The sequence below is a fragment of the Pygocentrus nattereri genome, chromosome 2 (genome assembly GCF_015220715.1).
Source record: "Pygocentrus nattereri isolate fPygNat1 chromosome 2, fPygNat1.pri, whole genome shotgun sequence".
Lineage (NCBI taxonomy): Eukaryota > Metazoa > Chordata > Actinopteri > Characiformes > Serrasalmidae > Pygocentrus > Pygocentrus nattereri.
In genome coordinates, this window is record NC_051212.1 from 18,086,099 (window position 1) to 18,109,683 (window position 23,585).

General features: G+C 41.6%; 1 protein-coding gene across 1 annotated transcript; it reads right to left on the reverse strand.

Annotated features, from left to right (window-relative positions):
- Positions 1–248: 248 nt before the first annotated feature.
- Positions 249–4,700, reverse strand: cxcl19 (chemokine (C-X-C motif) ligand 19). The gene is made up of 3 exons (XM_017682455.2): positions 4,557–4,700; positions 2,445–2,580; positions 249–1,481 (listed from the first exon to the last, which is right to left on the reverse strand). The coding sequence occupies exons 1-3, from the start codon at positions 4,609–4,611 to the stop codon at positions 1,367–1,369; spliced, it is 306 nt and encodes a 101-aa protein (XP_017537944.1). The 5' UTR covers positions 4,612–4,700; the 3' UTR covers positions 249–1,366.
- Positions 4,701–23,585: the final 18,885 nt, after the last annotated feature.

Consider the following 23,585-nt stretch of genomic DNA (forward strand, 5'->3'; position numbering starts at 1 on the left):
TAGATCATGCTTTTTTATCAATTGAAAGCAATCTTTTGTAAGACACCTCCTCCCCAAACCGGGGAAATTTGCCATACATGTATAAAGGAGGGAAGCATTCCTATTCTCTCCACACCATCTCTTACTCTTTCTCCATCATGGTTTAGCTTTTCTTTCACTCAGTCTGTGGTTCTATTGATCAGCTACATTCTTCAGTCTGACTGTCATCCTTATGTGAGGTTTCTTTTCTGCATGAACAGTAAACATCGAAAGGTAATCAATCAATTTTTATTTGTTTTCATTGTTGTACAAAAAAGATGTAAAAATAAAAAGTATTACATAAGAGAAAGAGATCCAGTTCTAGTAATTTAACACTGTAGAAAAAAGTAAAAAAATACATCTGTTACAAGCAGCTCAGTGGTTAATGATCCATAAGAGGATATTTATGAGTTAAATCCCAGCTGGATAAAGTTCATGCAAAATGACCAGTGCTGTTGTGCTACTAAATTAAGTGTCTTAAGATTAATAACTGAGTGATAAGCCTGCAGTTTGAGGGGTGAAGCCCTTCACCAGTAAATCCTAGTGCTGAGGAATCTTGACACTCTATACATCTCTGCATTTCCTCTGGGATCTTAGACAGAACATTTATCTGATAAGAACCAAGTGAGATCATAATGAAGCCCAGCAGCCAAAACCTACACTTTTGGCTCAGTTGTGCTCTCCACATAAAACTCAGTTCTGATTCCATATCTGCACAGTGTAAACCTACCCTAACTGATTTGTATTGGTTGACTATTGGTTCACATGTGATGGTGCAGAATCTCTAAGCACTATATTGAGGAGATATATTACAATAAATCAACTGTAGGTGTTCAGACATACATTACATAAAGTGATATATGCTACATATAGTACTGCCAGAAGAAATGTGCCAACTTTCCTGATACATAAATGCTGATATTCAATCAGTTATACATGTAGCACAATGGTCCCATCCAAAATATAACAATAGAAATAGTATTAGATCAAAATGCATCAATAGTGTTTTCCATCAACACTCTTGAACCTCATTACAAGAAACTGAAGCAGAATGAGCTCAACTTGTTATGTTCTTTGCCTCATATATGCCACAAAAACAAACACTGCATTACAAAGTGCTTAAAGGTAAGTTTTTAAAGAGTTTTCTGTAAACCTCTTCATTAAATCACAGTATTAAGATGATCAGTTGATTTAGCCCCATGGCTAAACATTTTAAGTAGATAACTGCACAAATTTGACCTGAGAAAGTGTAGATTTTGTCTGTTTAGCGAAGCCATGCACAGTTATGTTTCACAAGACATCTCGTGGGCTGTGTCAGTTTTCATTACAGCCACCAACATCTTCAGACTCACTCTCTAGGCTTTTTGGTCTCATTCTCTTTCTTCTCAATGAAGTTAATAAGCTTCTTAACCCAAGTAGTCCGAGTATTCAGGCAAATCCTCTGTCCATTCACCAAACTAGCGCTGAGAAAAGAAAAAATGGAAATTAATTCATTATTTCTGGTTCTGACATTTCTTTTGGAGAGACAGTCCTCATATGACAACATCAATACTATCTGTTTTTTGTCTAATACGATTTGAGTTTTTGGACAGATTTTTATGGGATTTCAGCTCATTGTACTGTGTTTCACCATATTGCTGTTATGGTTCTCTTAACTTGTGATTTATAGTTCACCTAATGCCATTGATATAATAATTGGATAAAATGGGCAATCTGTGATGATGCCTTGTTAAATCAGATATTTGATTATATCTGTAAACTCAGTTTAACGTCAAGTTAACTAGTTTTAATGTTATTGGGCCGCTGTGACAGTTCTGTTCATCTGATGCATAGCTGTTGAAGTAAATAAAAAAATGCTCTTTGGGTGCCATGAGGTTGTTTTGGGTTTGAGAGTTTTCCACAAGTAATGATATATAATACAAATATGTCAATATATATCAAAATATGTCAATACTGGCTCTATGAAAAGTTTGCACTGATATGTCACATCTTGCTGAGCTTGCTGGTGATTTGTCATGGAATAAGGGTGGCCTGGCCCAAGAGTTCTACATTTAGCCTGGCCCAAAAACTGTATATGACTCTGGGGGTGAAACACTGCTGCTGAAATACATCTTTTTATTCTTTGTCATTCTCAAATCTTAAATTCAAACATCAGTTGCAAATGAAATGCATTTAAGTACCAAATAAAAGTTTCTCAAAGTATCAGTAAATAACCAAATGTCCAAAATAAAACAATCCAAACACCCACCACCAAACAGTACAACAAAGAGGTACAATATAATAAGAAATAGCTTAGTTTTTTTATGCTTCTGCAGTGCTAAATTTGGAGATGTAACAGGAATAACTGCAAAAAATGTGTTTCTTATTTTCCTTTCTCATTCAGGGTCTTGCTCCCATTCTTCATATCATCTTTCATGAAGACTTACATAACCTCTGCGTTCTTGCAGTGCGGGCCTTTGGGAAAAATCTCTACGCTCCGTAGGCTGTGAGGAGGGATGAGCCTGGACTCCAGTTGTAAACACATGCACTGACTGTTGTAGCCTCTTCCAAGAGGTTGCATAGCTTGGAGAATAAGAAGGAAACATTACTGAGAGCCACAAGTGTCCACATATATATAAAAAAGTTTGTATTTCCTTAGAACAGCAACGTGTGAGGCCTCTAAACTGCCAGTAATGTAGCTCTTGAGTAATTCATGTGTAATTAGTAACAAAGAAAGAAAGTCAAGGCAACTGAACTCAAAATGAACTGCAAACCGCACACATGACTTATTACGAATTTTTATAATGTTATTATGACGTCAGAAAGCTGAGCCAGAAGTCAGTTAATCAGGCCTTATTTGGACATCCTGTTTCTCCCAATTCCAAGATGGTTGATTATTGACAATAATGGCTAGTTTTCCTAAAATATTTGATACTGGCAATGATGCAGAATTGCCATAAATAGCATTAAAACATTGTTTCCAGGATAAAACTATTTCTTGTTCAGTGATAAATCTGCAAGATCAAATCTGTTGTCAAAAACATTGACAAAAGGGTCAGGATCAATTCTGTTGATTCAAAAATGATTTGATGTTTCAAAATGCAGGTTTGGCACATGCCCTGACATCCAGTTGGCTAATAGTATCAGAAATTTCATTTGACAGGTGGCTTGAAAAGAAAAGCATTAATAATGTCACTCCTGGGCTTTAAATATTTACACTCACTGGCCACTTGCTAGTAAAAGGTTGAACCCCTTCAGAACTGCCTTAATTCTTCATGGCATACTTTCAACACGGAGTTGGAAACATTCCTCAGAGATTTTGGTTGGTTATTTGAGTTACTGTCTCCTTTCTATCATCTTGAACCAGTCTGCCCATTCTCCTCTGACCTCTCACATCAGCAAGGCATTTTCGTCCACACAACTGACCGCTCACTGGATATTTTCTCTTTTTCGGACCATTCTCTGTAAACCCTAGAGATGGCTGTGTGTGAAAATCCCAGTAGATCAGCAGTTTCTGAAATACTCAAACCAGCCCGTCTGGCACCAACGACCATGCCACATTCAAAGTCACTTAAATCTCCTTTCTTCCCCATTCTGATGCTCGGTCTGCACTTCAGCAAGTTGTCTTGACCACCTCTACATGCCTAAATGCACAGTAGTTGTGGCCATGTGATTGGCAGATTAGCTAATTGTGTTAACAAGCAATTGAACAGGTACCTAATACAGGTACCTAATAAAGTGGCCGGTGAGTGTAAATACTTAAAGCCCAGGAGTGACATTATTAATGCTTTTCTTAAATGCTTTTGTATATTTGTACACATAAGAGAACTTGTAATAAGTTTGTTGTGTGGATATATAGAATCACAACAATAATCTACCCTACTAAGCTTAACCAATTTTTCCTCAGGACGTTCAACTATTGTTGTGAAGTTGTCCTAAAAGTGAACCCTTGGTAGGGTGCTCTAGGCCCATAAATGGTCGTAATTCCATGATGCAATTAATCACATTACTTTATATAGTTAATTGTGATTAATCACATTTATTGCCTAAATTTGACCCTAAATAAAGGTTTGAAAATCCGTGTATTTCTTTTTCGTGTAAAAGAAGCTTTGTAAGAATGTATTTATTACTTTCAGTAGTTCAGTTGGGTATGGCTGGATTAGGGTAGGTTTTGCTCAGTGGAAGAAACATTAAGTCTGCTTCATGTAATATATCAACAATGCATATACTTAAAGTAAGTAATGTATCAACAGTACATCTTCAAGATACTTATTTCAACATATTTAAATGTTACTGACACTGTTGAGAGTGTATTTGACTGAAAGAGCTAGAGTCAATCATAGCAACAAATAGTTCATGAGCAGCCGAAACTATATGGTTTAACTCAGAAGATGGGCTAACAATGTTTAAAAAATTGTCATTAATGATTTAATGAATTTGTGGTAATGTATTTTTTTGACAGCACAAACTACAGATTGTTATGATTCAAGTGAGTGATTTAGTATCTAATTAGTAAATTATTAAATCATTTGTATTAGAAATGAAAAGATATTACTTACCACTGGTGAGGAGAAGGCTGGATGCCACCAAAGCCAATAGGAGAAGAAATCTCATGGTGAAGCCTCTGGTGATGATGAGCTGCAGTTCAGAAAGACTTTAGGCTCAAAAATTGATGCTTGTGCCAGAGAGCTCAGCTTTAAATCTTATATTAAGGATGATCATGTGATCATTACAACACTGACTTTGCTACACTTCCTTTTGGCACAGTTTGTGTGTGCGTGCCGCTCATGTGTAAACACGTTTGTGGTTTCACTTCAGACGTTCACATGTCCGTCAGCTGCAGGCCCCACATGTCTGCTGTCATTTATCTCGTGCTAGACCCCTCCCAGGTCAAAAAGTCCCTATGGAGTTTCACAGCATTTACTGGATTTAAATGTTAAAATCATTTCCCAATGAGTGCACTATATTACATCAACTCAAATGTGCCTTTTAGTTTGCATACCTCTGCAAACTAAGGAGTATTTATGCATTTTCTCCCCTGCACTTTTGTATTTCTAATGTAGAGCAGTATGCTTTGCAAATTACAGATGATTACTGCAAAATCCAATATTCCAATATATATTAGAAACTGACTCCATGAGGATGATATGAGGGCCCAACGTCCACAGATGGGGGTTGTGCTCACAGCCCAACACCGTGCAGGACGCTTGGCATTTGCTAGAGAACACCAGGATTGGCAAATTCGCCACTGGAGCCCTGTGCTCTTCACAGATGAAAGCAGGTTCACACTGAGCACATCTGACAGACGTGACAGAGTCTGGAGACGCCGTGGAGAGCGATCTGCTGCCTGCAACATCCTTCAACATGACCGGTTTGGCAGTGGGTCAGTAATGGTGTGGGGTGGAATATCTTTGGAGGGCCGCACAGCCCTCCATGTGCTCGCCAGAGGTAGCCTGACTGTCATTAGGTACCGAGGTACCGCAAAGTGGAGAGAGTTCTTATCAGTCTTATCAACATATCAGTCTGAGAGAGAGGGCTGTAGTTACAGAGAAGCTGGAACATGCAGATGCTATCAATCTCAGTGAATGTCAGGAATAAAAATTGTAAAGTGCCTTCACCTTATTTTTTAATGTTCACCCTCTGTTCACATGATTTACATGTTGAGATAGAACTTATGGACATATTAAATCTATTTCTCTGATGCCTATTTTGTCCAATCACACAATGTGATTAATTATTATTAAATATTTTAATAATTTAGTAGCATCAAAATAAAGTGTGTGTGTGTGTGTGTGTGTATATATGTGTGTGTATGGGTGTGTGTGTGGGTGTGCGTATTAAGCTGCGAAAACATGGTTTTAGTATTAATATGAGACTGTGTTTGAAACTGACTGACCACAGTCCAGTCAGTAGAGGAAGCTTGTGGGAATTGCTAAAACAGACCATATTACGGTAAGATCATATCTCGTCCTAACCACTGCACTGAAAGTCTGCTGATTTGTTAACTGAACACACAAAAAACATAATTAACTGTTTCAGTAACACTTTATGGTGAGAGTAAACTGTAAATGCATGTAGATGCTCCCCTTTTCAATAAAAATCAAACAATAAAAAAAATCTATTTAATTACACTAAACTGATTGAGAGGTGTCAGGGTTAACCTGTTAATAACACATTAACTTGTTAACTGAATGATTTATTATAATGTAACAAATACATTCTGCTGAAGGTTTTATCTTCATATAACTATAACAAAACAAACTGCTGTTTAAGACAAAGGTTTTTTGTCAGGGCTATTTAGATTTGGGCCACTTAAGAGCATCATTGGCACAAAAGACTAAAACTGTGTTTAGTTTGAGTCAAAACTGAATTAACCTTTGCTTTGTGATGTGTGATAATGAATTTCGTCTACCCCCACCCCACCCTCCCAAATTAAATGAAAAATTCAGAGGAAGTTATCAGTGAACCTAAACAGTTTGTGGATTTCCTGGGTTAATGGAAATGTAGTTTATTTGCAGATAAAGATGGTGGATGGTCACCAGAAGGGAGCAGTCCACATCTGATACTCACAGAGCAGATTGTCCTTTGGTGATTGAGCAAGAAGCATAGCTTTTATAGACTTCCAACAAAGGCACAGTGTTTAGGCATAAGTCAAGCCCAAGACGGTCTAGATGAGTGAATGTAAATTGGCTATAAACAAGTTTTCAAGTTTGTTTATTTGTCATTGCACAAGATGTCAAGCCATTTATGCATTGAAATGCTTCTGGTGAGGCTTAGGTAATCACTCTACAGATAAGTAAGTAAAATATATATGTGTACATATATATATACACACACACACACACATACATAAATACACACACACACACACACACACACACATATCCATCCATCCATCCATCCATCCATCATCTTCCGCTTCTCCGGGGTTCGGGTCGCGGGGGCAGCATCCTGAGCAATGAAGCCCAGACCTCCCTTTCCCCAGCCACTTCCACTAGCTCCCTGGGAGGGATTCCGAGGCGCTCCCAGGCCAGCTGGGCGATATAGTCACGCCAGCGTGTCCTGGGTCTTCCCCGGGGTCTCCTCCCCGGTGGACTTGCCTGTGACACCTCCCAAGGGAGGCGTCCAGGAGGCATCCTAACAAGATGCCCGAACCACCTCAACTGGCTCCTCTCGACGTGAAGAAGCAGCGGCTCTACTCCGAGTCCCTCCCGGATGACCGAACTTCTCACCCTATCTCTAAGGGAGAGTCCAGCCACCCTGCGGAGGAAACTCATTTCAGCCGCTTGTATTCGCGATCTCGTTCTTTCGGTCATTACCCAAAGCTCATGACCATAGGTGAGGGTGGGAACATAGATCGACCAGTAAATCGAGAGCCTTGCCTTATGGCTCAGCTCTTTCTTTACCACAACAGACCGGTAAAGAGCCCGCATCACTGCTGACCCAGCACCAATCCGCCTGTCAATCTCCCGCTCCCTTGTACCATCACTCGTGAACAAGACCCCAAGATACTTAAACTCCTCCACTTGAGGCAAGAGCTCATCCCCGACCCAGAGAGGGCTCTCCACCCTTTCCCGCGTGAGAACCATGGCCTCGGATTTGGAGGTACTGATCCTCATCCCGGCCGCTTCACACTCGGCTGCAAACCGATCCAGTGAAAGCTGAAGTTCACGGCCTGATGTCCCCAATAGGACCACATCATCTGCAAACAGCAGCGATGTGACCCTGAGGTCACCAAACCGGACACCCTCCATCCCCTGACTGCGCCTAGAAATTCTATCCATAAAAATTATGAATAGAATCGGTGACAAAGGGCAGCCCTGACGGAGTCCAACTCTCACTGGGAAAAAGTCTGACTTACTGCCGGCCATGCGAACCAAGCTCCTGCTTTGTTTGTACAGGGCCTGAATGGCTCGTAGCAAAGAGCCATGTACCCCATACTCCCGAAGCACCTCCCACAGAATACCCCGGGGAACACAGTCGAATGCCTTCTCCAAATCCACAAAGCACATGTGGACTGGTTGGGCAAACTCCCATGAACCCTCGAGAATCCTGGAGAGGGTAAAGAGTTGGTCCAGTGTTCCACGACCAGGGCGGAACCCGCACTGCTCCTCCTGAATCCGAGGTTCGACTATAAGCCGGACTCTCTTCTCCAGTACCCTTGCATAGACCTTACCAGGGAGGCTGAGGAGTGTGATTCCCCTGTAGTTGGAACACACCCTCCGGTCCCCCTTTTTTAAAAAGAGGCACCACCACCCCAGTCTGCCAATCAAGTGGCACCACCCCCGATGTCCATGCAATGTTGAAAAGGCGTGTCAGCCAAGACAGCCCCACAACATCCAGAGCCTTGAGGAACTCGGGACGGATCTCATCCACCCCTGCAGCCCTGCCGCCAAGGAGCTTTTTAACTACCTTAGCGACTTCGGCCTCAGTAATGGACAAGCCTATTCCCGTGTCCCCAGACTCTGCCTCCTCACTGGAGAACATGTTGGTGGGATTGAGAAGGTCCTCAAAGTATTCCTTCCACCGCCCAATGACGTCTTCAGTCGAAGTCAGCAGCACACCATCTCCACTATATACAGTGCTAGTGGCACACTGCTTTCCCCTTCTGAGTCGCCTGACGGTTTGCCAGAATCTTTTCGGAGCCGACTTAAAGTCACTTTCCAAGGCCTCACCGAACTCTTCCCACACCCGGGTTTTTGCCTTGGCAACGACTGAAGCCGCAGATCGCTTGGCCTCTCGATACCTGCCAGCTGCCTCTGGTGTCCTACAGGCCAACCATGTCTGGTAGGACTCCTTCTTCAGCTTGACGGCATCTCTCACCTGGGGTGTCCACCACCGGGTTCGAGGATTACCGCCCCGACAGGCACCAACTACCTTGCGACCACAGCTACAGTCAGCCGCTTCAACAATGGAGGAACGGAACATGGCCCATTCTGAGTCAATGTCCCCCACCTCCCCCGATATCTGGTCAAAGTTCTGACGGAGGTGTGAGTTGAAGATCAATCTGACAGGTTCTTCTGCCAGACGTTCCCAGCAAACCCTCACTATACGTTTGGGTTTGCCTGGTCTGACTGGCATCTTCCCCCACCACCTGATCCAACTCACCACCAGGTGGTGATCAGTTGACAGCTCAGCTCCTCTCTTTACCCGAGTGTCCAGTACACATGGCCGCAAGTCCGCTGACACGACTACAAAGTCAATCATTGAACTGCGGCCTAGGGTGTCCTGGTGCCATGTGCACTTATGGACATCCTTGTGTTCAAACATGGTGTTCGTTATGGACAAACTGTGGTTTGCACAGAAGTCCAAAAACTGAACACCACTCGGGTTCAGATCAGAGAGGCCATTCCTCCCAATCACACCCCTCCAGGTCTTACTGTCGTTGCCCACGTGAGCGTTGAAGTCCCCCAGTAGGACAATCGAGTCTCCAGGAGGAGCACTTTCAAGCACCCCTTCCAAGGACTCTATGAAGGCTGGGTATTCTGAACTGCTGTTCGGTGCATAAGCACAGACAACAGTCAGGACCCGTTCCCCAACCCGAAGGCGTAGGGAAGCTACCCTCTCGTCCACCGGGGAAAACCCCAACATACAGGCGCCGAGTCGAGGGGCTATGAGAAAGCCCACACCTGCCCGCCGCCTCTCACCATGGGCAACTCCAGAAAAGAAAAAAGTCCAGCCCCTCTCAAGGAGATTGGACCCAGAGCCCAAGCTGTGTGTTGAGGTGAGCCCGACTATATCTAGCCGGTATCTCTCGACCTCGCGCACCAACTCAGGCTCCTTCCCCGCCAGTGAGGTAACGTTCCAAGTTCCAAAAGCCAGTTTCAGCAACCGAGGATCAGAACGCCAAGGCCCACGCCTTCGGACACTGCCCGATCCACAATGCACCGCACCCCTACTACTGCCCCTCCCATCGGTGGTGGGTCGATGGGAGGGGGGACTCATGTAGCTCCTTCGGGCTGGGCCCGGTCGGGCACCATGAGTGAATGCCCGGCCACCAGACGCTCGCTGGCGAGCCCCTCCCCCAGGCCTGGCTCCAGGGTGGGGCCCCGGTAACCCTGATCCGGGCAGGGTACACGAGTCCTGCTTTGTTGTCCTCATAGGGGTGGTTATGGATCACACTTTGTCTGGCCTGTCACCTAGGACCAGTTTGCCATGGGAGACCCTACCAGGAGCTTTTGCTCCAGACAACATAGCTCCTAGGGTCCTTCAAGCACACAAACCTCTCCACCACGATAAGGTGGTGATCCATGGAGAGGACACACACATATATATATTCAAAATATAGAGACAATATACACAAGACATAGAGACAGTATACATTTTAAAGTGACTTAGCAAATGATAGATTTCCAATTGGCTGATGTGGCTTTTAGAGCTACAGTATAGCAGCCTTCCAAATGTCCAAAGTCAAAATAAAACATATCTAAATTAAATATGGTAGAAAGTCTGGAAGTCTGAATAAGCATAAAAAATACAGAATCTAGCAAATCATTAAGGCTTTACATATTGGTAACAGTTTTGGTAAGGCCTTTTCCTTGGAATTGTACAGCTCATAAATTTAACTTTCCCACACATACCCCACACGCCCACACACACTCTTATCTTCCCTGTCACGCTCAACTTCCTCCCCTCTCTCTCTCTCTCTCTCTCTCTCTCTCTCTCTCTGTTAAGGTTACACATGAATAAAGAAACATAAACAGGAAGCTTTGTAGATTCATGGTCCTCTGCTTTAAAACAACAGGCTGGCAGTTTGCATCCACTAAATGCTGTTGCTGAAATGAAGAGATAAAATGTGAATGGCCTCTAAATGACTCAACCTGTCCTGCATATCTTCCACGTGAGATTCAGAGATGTGTGAAGTTAACATTATTCTATTGAATCTGACTTACAAAAACAGCACATTAAAGAGTGACTCAGAAAAAGAGGTGTGTCTGAATATGGCAGTTGCAAATATACTTTATCAATAATATTCATCAAATGTTATTAAAATACATATAAAAATGTATGTGTGAAAATATTAATTTCACATTTTGCTATCAGTTTCTAACATTATTTTTTTTCTTTTAAATATGTTTCTTTTCTCTTTTTGCTTGCAGCTCAGATAAGTCTATGAAGTTTGGAGACTTTTATTAGTCCAATCCTACAAAGAGGAAGAGAAGGATACAGTTAGTTAACAAAATGAGTAGAGCATTTCCTTCAGCACCTCCTTAAATATATACATAATATATGGGAGCATAAACTCATATGCAAAGGTTTGGGCGCCCTGATCAAATGACGTTTTGTTGGTTTTCTACATGAGTGACATCTGGTACAGAGAACACCATCCATTTTCTAAGCCGCTTCTCCGTCAGGGTCGCGGGGGGTGCTGGAGCCTTTCCCAGCGGTCATCGGGCGGAAGGCAGGATACACCCCGGACAGGTCGCCAGTCCATCGCAGGGCAGACAGACAGACACAGACAGTCACTCACACCTAGGGGCAATTTAGCATGTCCAATTGGTCTGACTGCATGTGTTTTGACTGTGGGAGGAAACCGGAGAATCCGGAGGAAACCCACACAGACACGGGGAGAACATGCAAACTGATTTGGGGTGCTCAATTTTTTTTCCATATGACTGCATATCAGTGTGAAGAGCCCAGGAACCTTGTTAGGGTACATAGCATCATGGATTCCATGAAATACCAGAACATTTTAAAACAAAATCTGCCTCTGACAAGAAACTAAAAATGATTCGTTATTGGATGTTCCATTAGAACAATGATCCAAATCATATACTGTAAAATACTGCTGTAAATTAACAACCAGATTTCAACAGTATTATCCTGTTATACAGAAAAAATGTCTCTCCACTGTAAAACAAATGATAGCAATTCTGCTAGTTTTACTCAAGAAGGTTGCTTTGACCAAACGTTTATGAAGTTGAGATGTATAAACTAAATTGCAATAAGTTAGTTCAACTCAAAGAGCCAGTTTGAATGTCTGTAATTGTCAAAAGCTATGAGAAAAGCAAAAAAAAAAAATCAAAATAAATTGACATTGAAACATTTATACAGTCTATTAGTTAAATTCATCCAAATAATTTTTTTCATTAAGATGTGCAGTTAAGATTGACAGTGTATGATTCCTTTTGCTACCAATTATAACATATTAGTCTAAGAGTGACAGGGCTGTATTACAGAGTAGCTGAAACATGCAGATGCTATTAATCTCGGTGGATGTCAGTGATAAAAGCTGGTGCCTTCACCTTATTTTCATGTTCACCCTCTGTTTGCATAATGTCCATATTCAGGTTGAAGTTATGGACTAAAAAAACATATTGTGGTGAACTTTATTTTGTCCAATCATACACCATTATTGAAATATATGTTTTTAATGAAAAAAAAACTGCTATACAAAATAATGTAATTCATTCTGCTTAAATATTCTAATAGTTTTGTAGCGATAAAATACACTGCTCAAAAAAAAATAAAGGGAACACTCAAATAACACATCCTAGATCTGAATGAATGAAATATTCTCATTGAATACTTTGTTCTGTACAAAGTTGAATGTGCTGACAACAAAATCACACAAAAATCATCAACGGAAATCAAATTTATTAACCAATGGAGGCCTGGATTTGGAGTCATACACAAAATTAAAGTGGAAAAACACACTACAGGCTGATCCAACTTTGCTGTAATGTCCTTAAAACAAGTCAAAATGAGGCTCAGTATTGTGTGTGGCCTCCACGTGCCTGTATGACCTCCCTACAACGCCTGGGCATGCTCCTGATGAGGTGGCAGATGGTCTCCTGAGGGATCTCCTCCCAGACCTGGACTGAAGCATCCGCCAACTCCTGGACAGTCTGTGGTGCAACGTGGCGTTGGTGGATGGAGCGAGACATGATGTCCCAGATGTGCTCAATTGGATTCAGGTCTGGGGAACGGGCGGGCCACTCCACCCACTCACACACACTGCTGACACACTCCAGCCACATGAGGTCTAGCATTGTCCTGCATTAGGAGGAACCCAGGGCCAACCGCACCAGCATATGGTCTCACAAGGGGTCTGAGGATCTCATCTCGGTACCTAATGGCAGTCAGGCTACCTCTGGCGAGCACATGGAGGGCTGTGCGGACCTCCAAAGATATTCCACCCCACCCCACACCATTACTGACCCACTGCCAAACCGGTCATGCTGAAGGATGTTGCAGGCAGCAGATCGCTCTCCACTGCATCTCCAGACTCTGTCACGTCTGTCACATGTGCTCAGTGTGAACCTGCTTTCATCTGTGAAGAGCACAGGGCGCCAGTGGCGAATTTGCCAATCCTGGTGTTCTCTAGCAAATGCCAAGCATCCTGCACAGTGTTGGGCTTTGAGCACAACCCCCGTCTGTGGACGTCGGGCCCTCATACCATCCTCATGGAGTCGGTTTCTAACCGTTTGTGCAGACACATGCACATTTGTGGCCTGCTGGAGGTCATTTTGCAGGGCTCTGGAAGTGCTCCTCCTGCTCCTCCTTGCACAAAGGTGGAGGTAGCGGTCCTGCTGCTGCGTTGTTGCCCTCCTGTGGCCTCTTCTACGTCTCCTGGTGTACTGGCCTGTCTGCTGGTAGCGCCTCCAGCCTCTGGACACTACGCTGACAGACACAGCAAACCTTCTTGCCACAGCTCACATTGATGTGCCATCCTGGATGAGCTGCACTACCTGAGCCACTTGTGTGGGTGGTAGAGTCCGTCTCATGCTACCACGAGTGTGAAAGCACCACCAACATTCAAAAGTGACCAAAACATCAGCCAGAAAGCAGAAAGGTACTGAGAAGTGATCTGTGGTCCCCACCTGCAGAACCACTCCTTTATTGAGTGTGTCTTGCTAATTGCCAGTAATTTCCACCTGTTGTCTATTCCATTTGCACAACAGCTGTGAAATTGATTGTCAATCAGTGTTGCTTCCTAAGTGGACAGTTTGATTTCACAGAAGTTTGATTTACTTGGAGTTATATTGTGTTGTTTAAGTGGTCCCTTAATTTTTTTGAGCAGTGTAGATTGTGTATGTCTTTGTGTGTGTGTGTGTGTGTGTGTGTGTGTGTGTGTGTGTGTGTGTGTGTGTGTGCGCATTATATTCATATCAGAATGTGTATGTAGAACTAAGACTCTCTAACCACAGTCCAGTCAAAAGAGGACGTTTATGGGAACTGCTTAGACAGACAATATTACAGTAAGATCATAACTCATCCTAACCACAGTGCTGGGTAATGTTCTACATCAGCTGGTTTTCAAACAAACACAATAAATTAATAAATAAACAGGACATATTACTCAATTTTAAGCAAGTGACTTGTTAGTTTCAACATACATTATCTCACAAATGTGAGTACACCTCTCACATTTCTGCACATCATTTTTTTTCTTGGGACAACACTACAGAAATGAAACTTGAATATAACAAAGTAGTCAGTGTACAGCTTGTAAAGCAATATAGATTTTCTGCCCTCTGAAAACAATTCAACACAGCCATTAATGTCTAAATATCTGGCAACACACTGAGTACACCTCACAGTGAACACGTCCAAATTGTGCCCAACTGTGTTGTTGTTCCTCCCTGGTGTCATGTGACTTGTTAGAGTTACAAGGTTCCAGGTGTGGATGGGGAGCAGGGCTGTTAAATTTGGTGTTTTGATTCCCTCATACTGCCACTGGATATTCAACACCTCGTGCCAAAGAACTCTCTGAGGATGTGAGAAATAGAATTGTTGCTTTCCACAAAGATGGCCTAGGCTATAAGAAGATTGTTAACAACCTGAAACTGAGTTATAGTACCATGGGCAAAGTCATACAAGCGTTTTCCAGGACAGGTTCCTCTCAGAACAGGCCTCACCAGGGTCAACCAAAGAAGTTGAGTGCACATATTCAGCATTATATCCAGGGCCTGGCTTCAAAAAATAGATGCATGAGTGCTGCCAGTATTGCTGCAGAGGTTGAAGAAGTGGGAGGCCAGCCTGTCATTGCTCAGACCAGGGGCGAGGCTAGGGTATTTTTAGTGGTGCTAGAGGACCACCGTGAGGTTGCTCAGCACCCCCTGGCTCAACACATTTTTTAAATATTATATTATGCAAAAAACTTGCTCTGCACCTGCGCAATACTTTGGTTCGACTGGCCAATCTGGCAACCCTGCTTCAAAACGAGGCTTGTGACCAGTCCACTTATCAACTATATCTCTTCTGATTGGTTGGCACATTCACGCGACTGCTTGCTGCTAGAATTGTCTACAGCTTGGCATTTTGTTCTGGTCGTAAGCTAGCTGTTCACATTCTACATTTCTGGATCTGCGAGGCAGCCAGCACCTGAGCTGGGGTGAGAAGGTATGTTTCTTCACTGCAAAAAAAAAATCTTAACAAGTAAAATTAAGTCATTTTAAGGCAATAAATCTTTTTTTCTCTGATAAGAATTTTTGACTTACTAGGCATTGCAAGTTTTAGGATTATTTTGCTTATTTTAAGTATAATGAACTTAATCAGTCTTACTTAGAATTTTTACCCTATTTTAAGTCATTTGAACTCAAAACAAGCACAAAAAAACTAACCGTTCAAGTTAATTAAATTTTTCAGTTTACATGCTAAAAACACAATGATTTGTACTTGATTTAAGATTCACTTCACTCATTTTGGGACTTTGTGATTGCTTATTTTAAGAAATCTTAATAAGAAAAAAAATCTTACCCCATTGGCAGATTAGTTTGCTTAATATAAGCATTTACGTCTTAATTTACATATATTTTGTCTATTTTTTTGCCAATGGATTTTTTGCAGTGTTCAGTAGACGTGTGTCGACTGATTATAATACATCATGGCGTTGTGGTTCACTGATAACTCAATCCTAGATTGGTCCGGTTATAAGCGAATGTGTGTGTGGCAATGCCTTGATGCAGCAGCTTTTCGTAGCTTAGTTAAAGTTAGCTGGCTAATGCTGGAGGGCATTTAGCCTACTTTGAAACCTTGTGAATGAAATATGGGTAAAGAGTGCAGCCGAGTGAACTTCCCCAACGTTAGACCGTGCATTTGGAGAGCTGTAGTTGGCCAAGTCAGTTGCATTTAGTTAATGGAACATTGGGAAAATCTGACCGATTGTCTGTCTTTCCATAGATGGACATACGTTCTTTTTTTAAGAACAAAGGTGAACGCTCAACTTCAGGTGAGAGAGAAAAAGACTGAAATAGTTTTGTCAGTTTATAACAGTCAATAGAATAGTCCCTTAATGTGGCTTGCAGTAGCTATCCTCTTTCATTGAATTTTAAGATGGAATTTAATGGAGAAAAAGATGAGCAGAGAGACCTGGTAAGGAATGGTAGTGGCTTATTTGAAATAGCTTCTCCCATCAATTATAGGGTTATATAATTGTTTGTCTATTAACACAGCTACATTAAGAAATGTGTTAATATTTGAAGACTGCTAGTAGGCTTACAATAAAATGTTTTTAGGAGAAAGGAAGAAGGATAGAGAGAGTGAGGACTGTGAAAGGGAGGAACATATACAAGTAGCGGGTAAGAAGAATAAAAACAGGCCACTGTTGTATATTATTTCATCCAAATACTGTTAATATTGTAAATTAATAGCTTTGTTATGTCTTATATATATATATATATATATATATATATATATATATATATATATATATATATATATATATATATATATGGGTCAATGAATGTACTGATAATGTGCTGATAATCAACTCGCTCATTTAATGCATACAATGGTGGTATTAGCTGTGGTTGCACCACCCTGACTGCTATTACTAAAACGTCATTGACCCATATATATATATATATATATATATATATATATATATATATATATATATATATAAAATTTTATTTTTATTTATTTTTTCTGAATCATGTTGCTACAGAAACAGAGGAGGAGGAGCATATTGGTGAAGGTGACAGGGAGTTCAGTGGAGAAGCAGAACAAGAACAGGCAGCAGCATCAGCATCAGTTTCGACAGAGACAGCTTTAGATTTAGGTGACAGAAACACAGGTCCTAAACGTCCTAAAAAGTAAAGCTAGCCCAATACCCACAAAGTGTGTTTGGCACACAAAAAAGGGCCTTCCAGTTCAACTGGTTTCAAAGCTTTAATTGGCTTGAATACTCCTGTAAAAGGGATGCTGCATTCTGCTATGCATGCAGGGTGTTTGGGCGAAATTTAAAACAGGACGTATTTGTTAGTGGTGGTGTGAAAAATTGGAGGAAGGCACTCAGCTTCTACCACAAGCATGAATCCTCACAGTCCCATAAAGATAGTGTCATTCGTTGGCAGAGCTACAAAGCAAGTCTTTTGAAGGGTAGTGTCGTACAACAAATTGAGAGTGCTACTTCCACTGAAGTGCAAGAGAGAAGGGAGTACTTAAAACGCATTGTAGCAGTAACCTCCCTGTTGGGGAAACAGGGAATTCCATTCAGGGGTCACGATGAGTCTTGTGAAAGCCACGATAAAGGAATGTTTGCAGAATGCTTCAAACTGGTGCAGAAATTTGACCCATTTCTCAAAAGTTACACTCCTCCACTGAACACCACATATCTTTCAAGTTGCAGTCAGAATGAAATGGTACAGTGTTGTGCAGAGGAGGTCACTGCAACTATTGTGAAGGAGATAAGGGAAGCGCAGATGTTTGCCATTATGGCTGATGAAGCCAGGGATGGAAAAAGGGAACAGCTATCACTCTGTGTGAGGTATGTCACAGGCAGAATGATTAAAGAAAGATTTCTAGCCCTAACAGAGTTGATGGGCTTTGATGCTGAGTCAATTGCCAACACCATTGAGCAACAGTTAGCTCTAAATGGCATTGGAGATCTCAAATGTGTGGCTCAAAGTACGATGGTGCAGCAGTGATGAGTGGGGCTGTGGGCGGTGTCCAGGCCCATTTCAGAAAGAAACACCCCGAAGCAGTGTATGTACATTGTTATGCCCACGAATTGAACCTTGTTTTATGTCACACATGCAGGGCAATTTCTGAGGCCAGAGAGTTTTTTGAAATATTGGAAAGTGTCTACTCATTTTTCAGTTCATCACTGGTGAACCACCACAAGTTTGTAGAGACACAAACAAGACTAGGGTTACAGCAAACTGAACTTGTCCAGTTGTCAAGCACACGTTGGGCATGCCAACTCCGTTCAGTAAATTGTGTTCTTGACAACTTCCCTGCCATCATTGAATGCCTCCTTGGTATTAATACACCTTTGGCTGTGGGACTGAGAGTGAAACTCTGCAAATTCTCCTCTGTGTACTTGCTTGTCATGTTCCACACTCTCCTGTCATTATGTGCAGGTTTGCACTTGTATCTGCAGAAGGAGAACATCGACCTTGCCAGAGCCATGGAGTACAAAAACGCAGTCACCGACTCCCTTAAGGAGAAGCGCAGTGACTCCACTGCTGGTGAGCTGCATGCCAGAGCATTGGCAATTTGTGATGCTAACAAACTGGTCGTCTCTGATGAATCGTCTAAGCAGAGACGTAAAACTAAGAGAATGGTGGACTATGTGGTGGAGTCTAATTGTGGGGCTGGGGCAGGCAGTGAGGCAACTAGTTCTTCCAATGCAGATGACCTCAAACAGAGGCTACTGTTTCCTTGTTTAGACAGAATGCTAGCAGAACTGGAAAAGAGGTTTTCTGATGTAAGTGAGGAGCTTCTCTGTGGGATTCAGGCATGCTCTCCAAAATCTGAGCAGTTCTTGTCTGTGCCTCTCCTGTCAGCACTGGCATTGCACTATAACATTGACCTTAAGCCAGCGGAGGTGATGGTGGCCAGCAACTTTTTTAAGCGCAAGAACGAGACTGGAGGTGATGTTGAGGACATGCTGGCCGTATACAAGCAACTTGATGCTGACATGTTCCCTACTCTGAAAGCTACTGTTCAGGCTGCTCTTACTATCCCTGTTAGCAGCTGTAGCTGTGAGAGGTCCTTCAGTGCATTGCGCCGCCTACATACCTGGCTGAGGAGGACCATGGGGCAAAATAGACTCCATCATTTGGCTGTGATGTCAATTGAAAAAGAACTTCTTGACAGCATAAGTCCTGAAATTGTTATTGACAGATTTGCCAACCTTAAAGTGAGGCGACACCGCTTAGTTCTTCCAAAATAAGTTGCTTAATTAGTAGTTGTTACCTTTTTTGTTTTTGTGTGAAGTGAATGGGATGTAAGTGGATGGATCTTTATTCCCCCATTAGGTGTTAAAATCTTCAGTTTGTCCTTCTGACCACTAGAGACCCCCCTGTCCTTGTTCTGTTTAGGGCCCTTCCTAATCCACACAGGAAGAGACCATATTTATTTATTTTATTTATTTGTGTGTTTTATTTATTTATTTATTTATTTATTTATTAAGGCATTATTGATATTATTAGCCTTGGGTGATTACAAAGTGTGGGTTTTTTTGTTGTTTTTTTTTGCTCAAGGATGCATTATTTTCGTGACCATTTTATTTTTTTTCTAGCATTTGTTTTTCTTTACTCCCAAAATAAATGTTGAGTTATCTTCAATATTTGTCTCAGGCTCTCTGTTATCCCTGTGAAGCCACAGTCTTTTGAAATGAAGTCAAGATTGAATGTTGTAGGGGAAAACACAACTCAAAGCAAAACTAATACGGCTCCAAAATTTATAAATGTACTAGTTCGCCTCAATTGGTGAGAAAAAATGTGCCTCTGTGAGCACTGGGGGCTGGGCACCCCTAAAGACCAGATCCTAAAATCGCCCCTGGCTCAGACCATATGCTGCACAATGCATCAACTTGGTCTGCATGGCCATCAACCCAGAAGGAAGCCTCTTCTGAAGCTGATGCACAAGAAAGCCCGGAAACAGTTAGCTGAACACAAGAATATAGGTTACTGGAACCATGTCCTGTGGACTGACGAGACTAAGATAAATTTGTTTGGCTCAGATAGGGTCCAACACATGTGGTGGCACCCTAGTGAGGAGTACCAAGACAACTCTTTCTTGCCTACAGTCAAGCATGGGTTGTAGTCGTTGTGACGGAGCTGCCCTCCGCCACAATGTATATATGTTTAAACTTTCTAGGTAATGGGGACATTTCATACTCGGAGATACAAACTGTTTTTAAATAGCATTTATTGATTGAGTGGTTATGCTGGGGAACAAGAGCAAACCTGCAGAGAGAGAAAAGAAACAAAACTTAATGGTGAATGTGAATGTTTTATTATTTGTAAATTTTGATTGATTTAGTGATATAATGAAACATATTATAAACTAACATTTTTGAAACACTTGGGGAAGGCAACAAGTACTTACCTATGAATAGACTCCAGAGGAAGGTAGCCGTGTTTTCAGCCAGGGAGGAAAACAGGACCCTTTGTTTGCTGAGTTTTTATAGTGAACTTTTCCCGCGCAAAGACTGGAAGTGACATCATAGCACTTCCTGTTTAGCTGTATAAAAGCCCTAGAGGGAGCAGAATGAGCTAGTCTTGTGGGAGAGGTAATGGAACATGGTTGAAGCCTAAAAAAAAAAAAACAAAAAAAAAAACAAAACCCTCTCAAGTTGTGATTGAATAACTGACTATTCATATTAAGCTGTATTTAATTGTAAATATTTTTCTTTTTGGCATTGGATAAATTGCGTGTTTTTTTGTTTGGTTTCTCACTGGGATTTAATAAACACAGATTTTTTGCACCCCAAACTGGAACGTACCCACGTGTCTTTTCCGTCGGACCATCACAGTCGTAGCATCATGGTCTGGAGCTGCATGAGTGCTGCCGGCACTGGGGAGCTGTGGTTCATTGAGGGAAACATGAATTCTGACATGTACTGTGACATTCTGAAGCAGAGCATGATCCCCTCCCTTTGGAAACTGCACTGCAGGGCAATTTTCCAACCTCATAATGACCCCAAACACCCCTCCAATATGACAACTGTCTTGCTGAAGGTAAAGGTGATGGACTGGCCGAGTATGTCTCCAGACCTAAGCCCAACTGAGCACCTGTGGGGCATCCTCAAGCAGAAGGTTGAGGAGCGCAAGTTGTCTAACATCCACCAGCTCTGTGATGTCATCATGGAGGAGTGGAAGAGGATTCCAGTAGCAACCTGTGCAGCTCTGGTGAATTTCTTACCCTAGAGATTTCAGGCAGGGCTAGATGATAATGGTGGTCACACAAAATATTGACCCTGAGGTGTACTCACTTGTGTTGACAGCTATTTAACATTTATGTTAACAGCTGTGTGTTATTTTCAGAGGACAGTAAATCTACACTGCTATCCAAGCTGTACACTGACTGCTTTAAGTTATATCAAAGTTTCTTTTCTATAGTGTTGTTCCATGAAGAGATATAATAAAATATTTGCAGAAATGTGAGGGGTGTACTCACTTTTGTGAGATACTGTATAGGAGCTTTTATTTATATGATCTCTTAAATTAAACTGAGATGATTTAGAGCTGTCAGAGATAACCTTTTAATTACACATTAATAGCCTGTAGATAGAATAATTCATTATAATGTGATAAACACATTCCACTGGAGAATTTATCTTCATACATCTATAACAAAATGAACCGCTTTTTAGAAGATAGAAAAAAATATTTTGTTAGTGTTAAAGTTGACAAACTACACAAAAAACAATTAATTGTGGTTCATAACTTTTATCATTTGACAACCTTAGAACGCTTATATTAAATCTCTCCATTAATGTATAACATTCATTTAAAAAATCTAAGTCAAATTTAAATTCTAATCCTAGCATTAACACTGACGGTAAAGGTACAGTGTGTAAGATTTAGGGGATTTATTAGCAGAAATGAAATATAGTATACAAAGTCATGTTTTCATTAGTGTATAATTACCTGTAACTACAAATCATTGTCTTTTCCTAAGCTTCGAATTAGCCCTTCATATCTGCATAGGAGCAGGTTGTCTTCCAGCAGAGGTCGCCACGTTTCTACAGTAGCTCATAACAGACAAACAAACACTGTCAGCATTTTTATGTTGAAGTGGCTGTCAGGGCTTGCTAACTATTTTGTGTAGTGAGAAGGTTGAGAACCCAAATTTTGCCAAATGCAGGGACTTTAGCACAAGAATGCTGCCAGCTGTACGGCAGATTAAGGTTTAACTCTCTGCTCACCAAAAAGAGTCCTTGAACAAGATGCTCAGCATTACATTCACTTCCCTCTCTAACGTAATTAAAACTGGACAACACTTTGAACAAAAGCATTTGCCAGAGTGGAATGTCAATATGAAAGGAGAGAAGTTGGTATGATGTAGATTTTAGACTGGTAGCAGTTCTTATGACATTCTTATGCTAGCTCAGCTAGCTATTGACAGAAGTTGAGTAAACAGCATAAAGCTAATGGAAATTGGCACTAAGATTGACTTTGTTTTCCAAACACTGTAATCAGCAAGAAAGATTCCTGCAGATTTCCAGAAGATGTCCTTTTCTAACTCTCTCTCTCTCTCTCTGTCTCTTTCTTGCTCTGTCATTCTCTGTCTCTCTCTCACTGGTAAGGTTACGCATCCAGTAAAGAAACATAAACAGGAAGTACTCTAACCTACTTCAAGGCCACAGACTGAAAGCTTTGCATCCACTCCACATCATCTGCATTGACCACTTCTAGTGGAATTACACATCCTCCATCATCTCCTGTTGCTCCATTACAAATGAAACATTATTGCTAAATGACTTAATCACTCGAACAAACACACACATATGTCTGTCAAGTGAGAACTGGCAGCAGCCAGAGGACTATTTGCATCTTAATATGCTGATGCTGCCTGGGTGTATCAAAACCCCACATGAAGGGAAAGGTCAGAGGTCTGGCTGCTGTTTATAGTTTTTCATGAAGCAATTCATTTTCCCTCAGATCAAGTGACCCTTATTAGTCCCACAACAGGGAAATTTCACCTCTGCATGCTCATCCGTGCAGTGAAACACCACATACACACTAGTGAATGCACCACACTAGGGGGTAGTGAGCAGCCCTATCCAAAGAACCCAGGGAGCAGTTGGGGGTTAGGTACCTTGCTCAAGGGCACGTCAGGGGATCGAACCGACGACCTTCCGTTCACAGGGCTGGTTTTATAACCTCTAGCCCACGACTGCCCAATGTCTTATGAATACTTAGTACTGAAAATTGTTAGTTAATTTTTTCTGCTCTTTCTATAATTTATTGCTTCCCCAGTCTTCCTCCAACTTTCTCTCTGAACGGAATGAATTGCTCACACTAGCCTCAGCTTTTTGCCCTGCTTTTGTTTATTAGGAGGTTTCAATGAACATGTTGATACAAGCTGCTCACTCACCACAAATTTCTTGCAAAGCGTTTAATGTTTTAACTTAACTCAGAATTATAACTTTGCCACTTTGCCAGTGGCTACAATGACATCACTGTCTCAGATTCCTTTGATGTTGTCTCTGAGCTCAAATTAATCAATTAAAAGGCCAGGATTTTTAAATCACAATTTCAAAATCTAAGAATTCTTTCACCAATTTGCACTAATGTCTTTGCAGTAACTGAATAATAAGTCTTGGTATGTAATGAGCTGGAATTGTAAGGGGTAAACGGAGTGTAATCTCTGCTTTGCTATTCTCAAGCCAAAAGAAAAAAATGCTA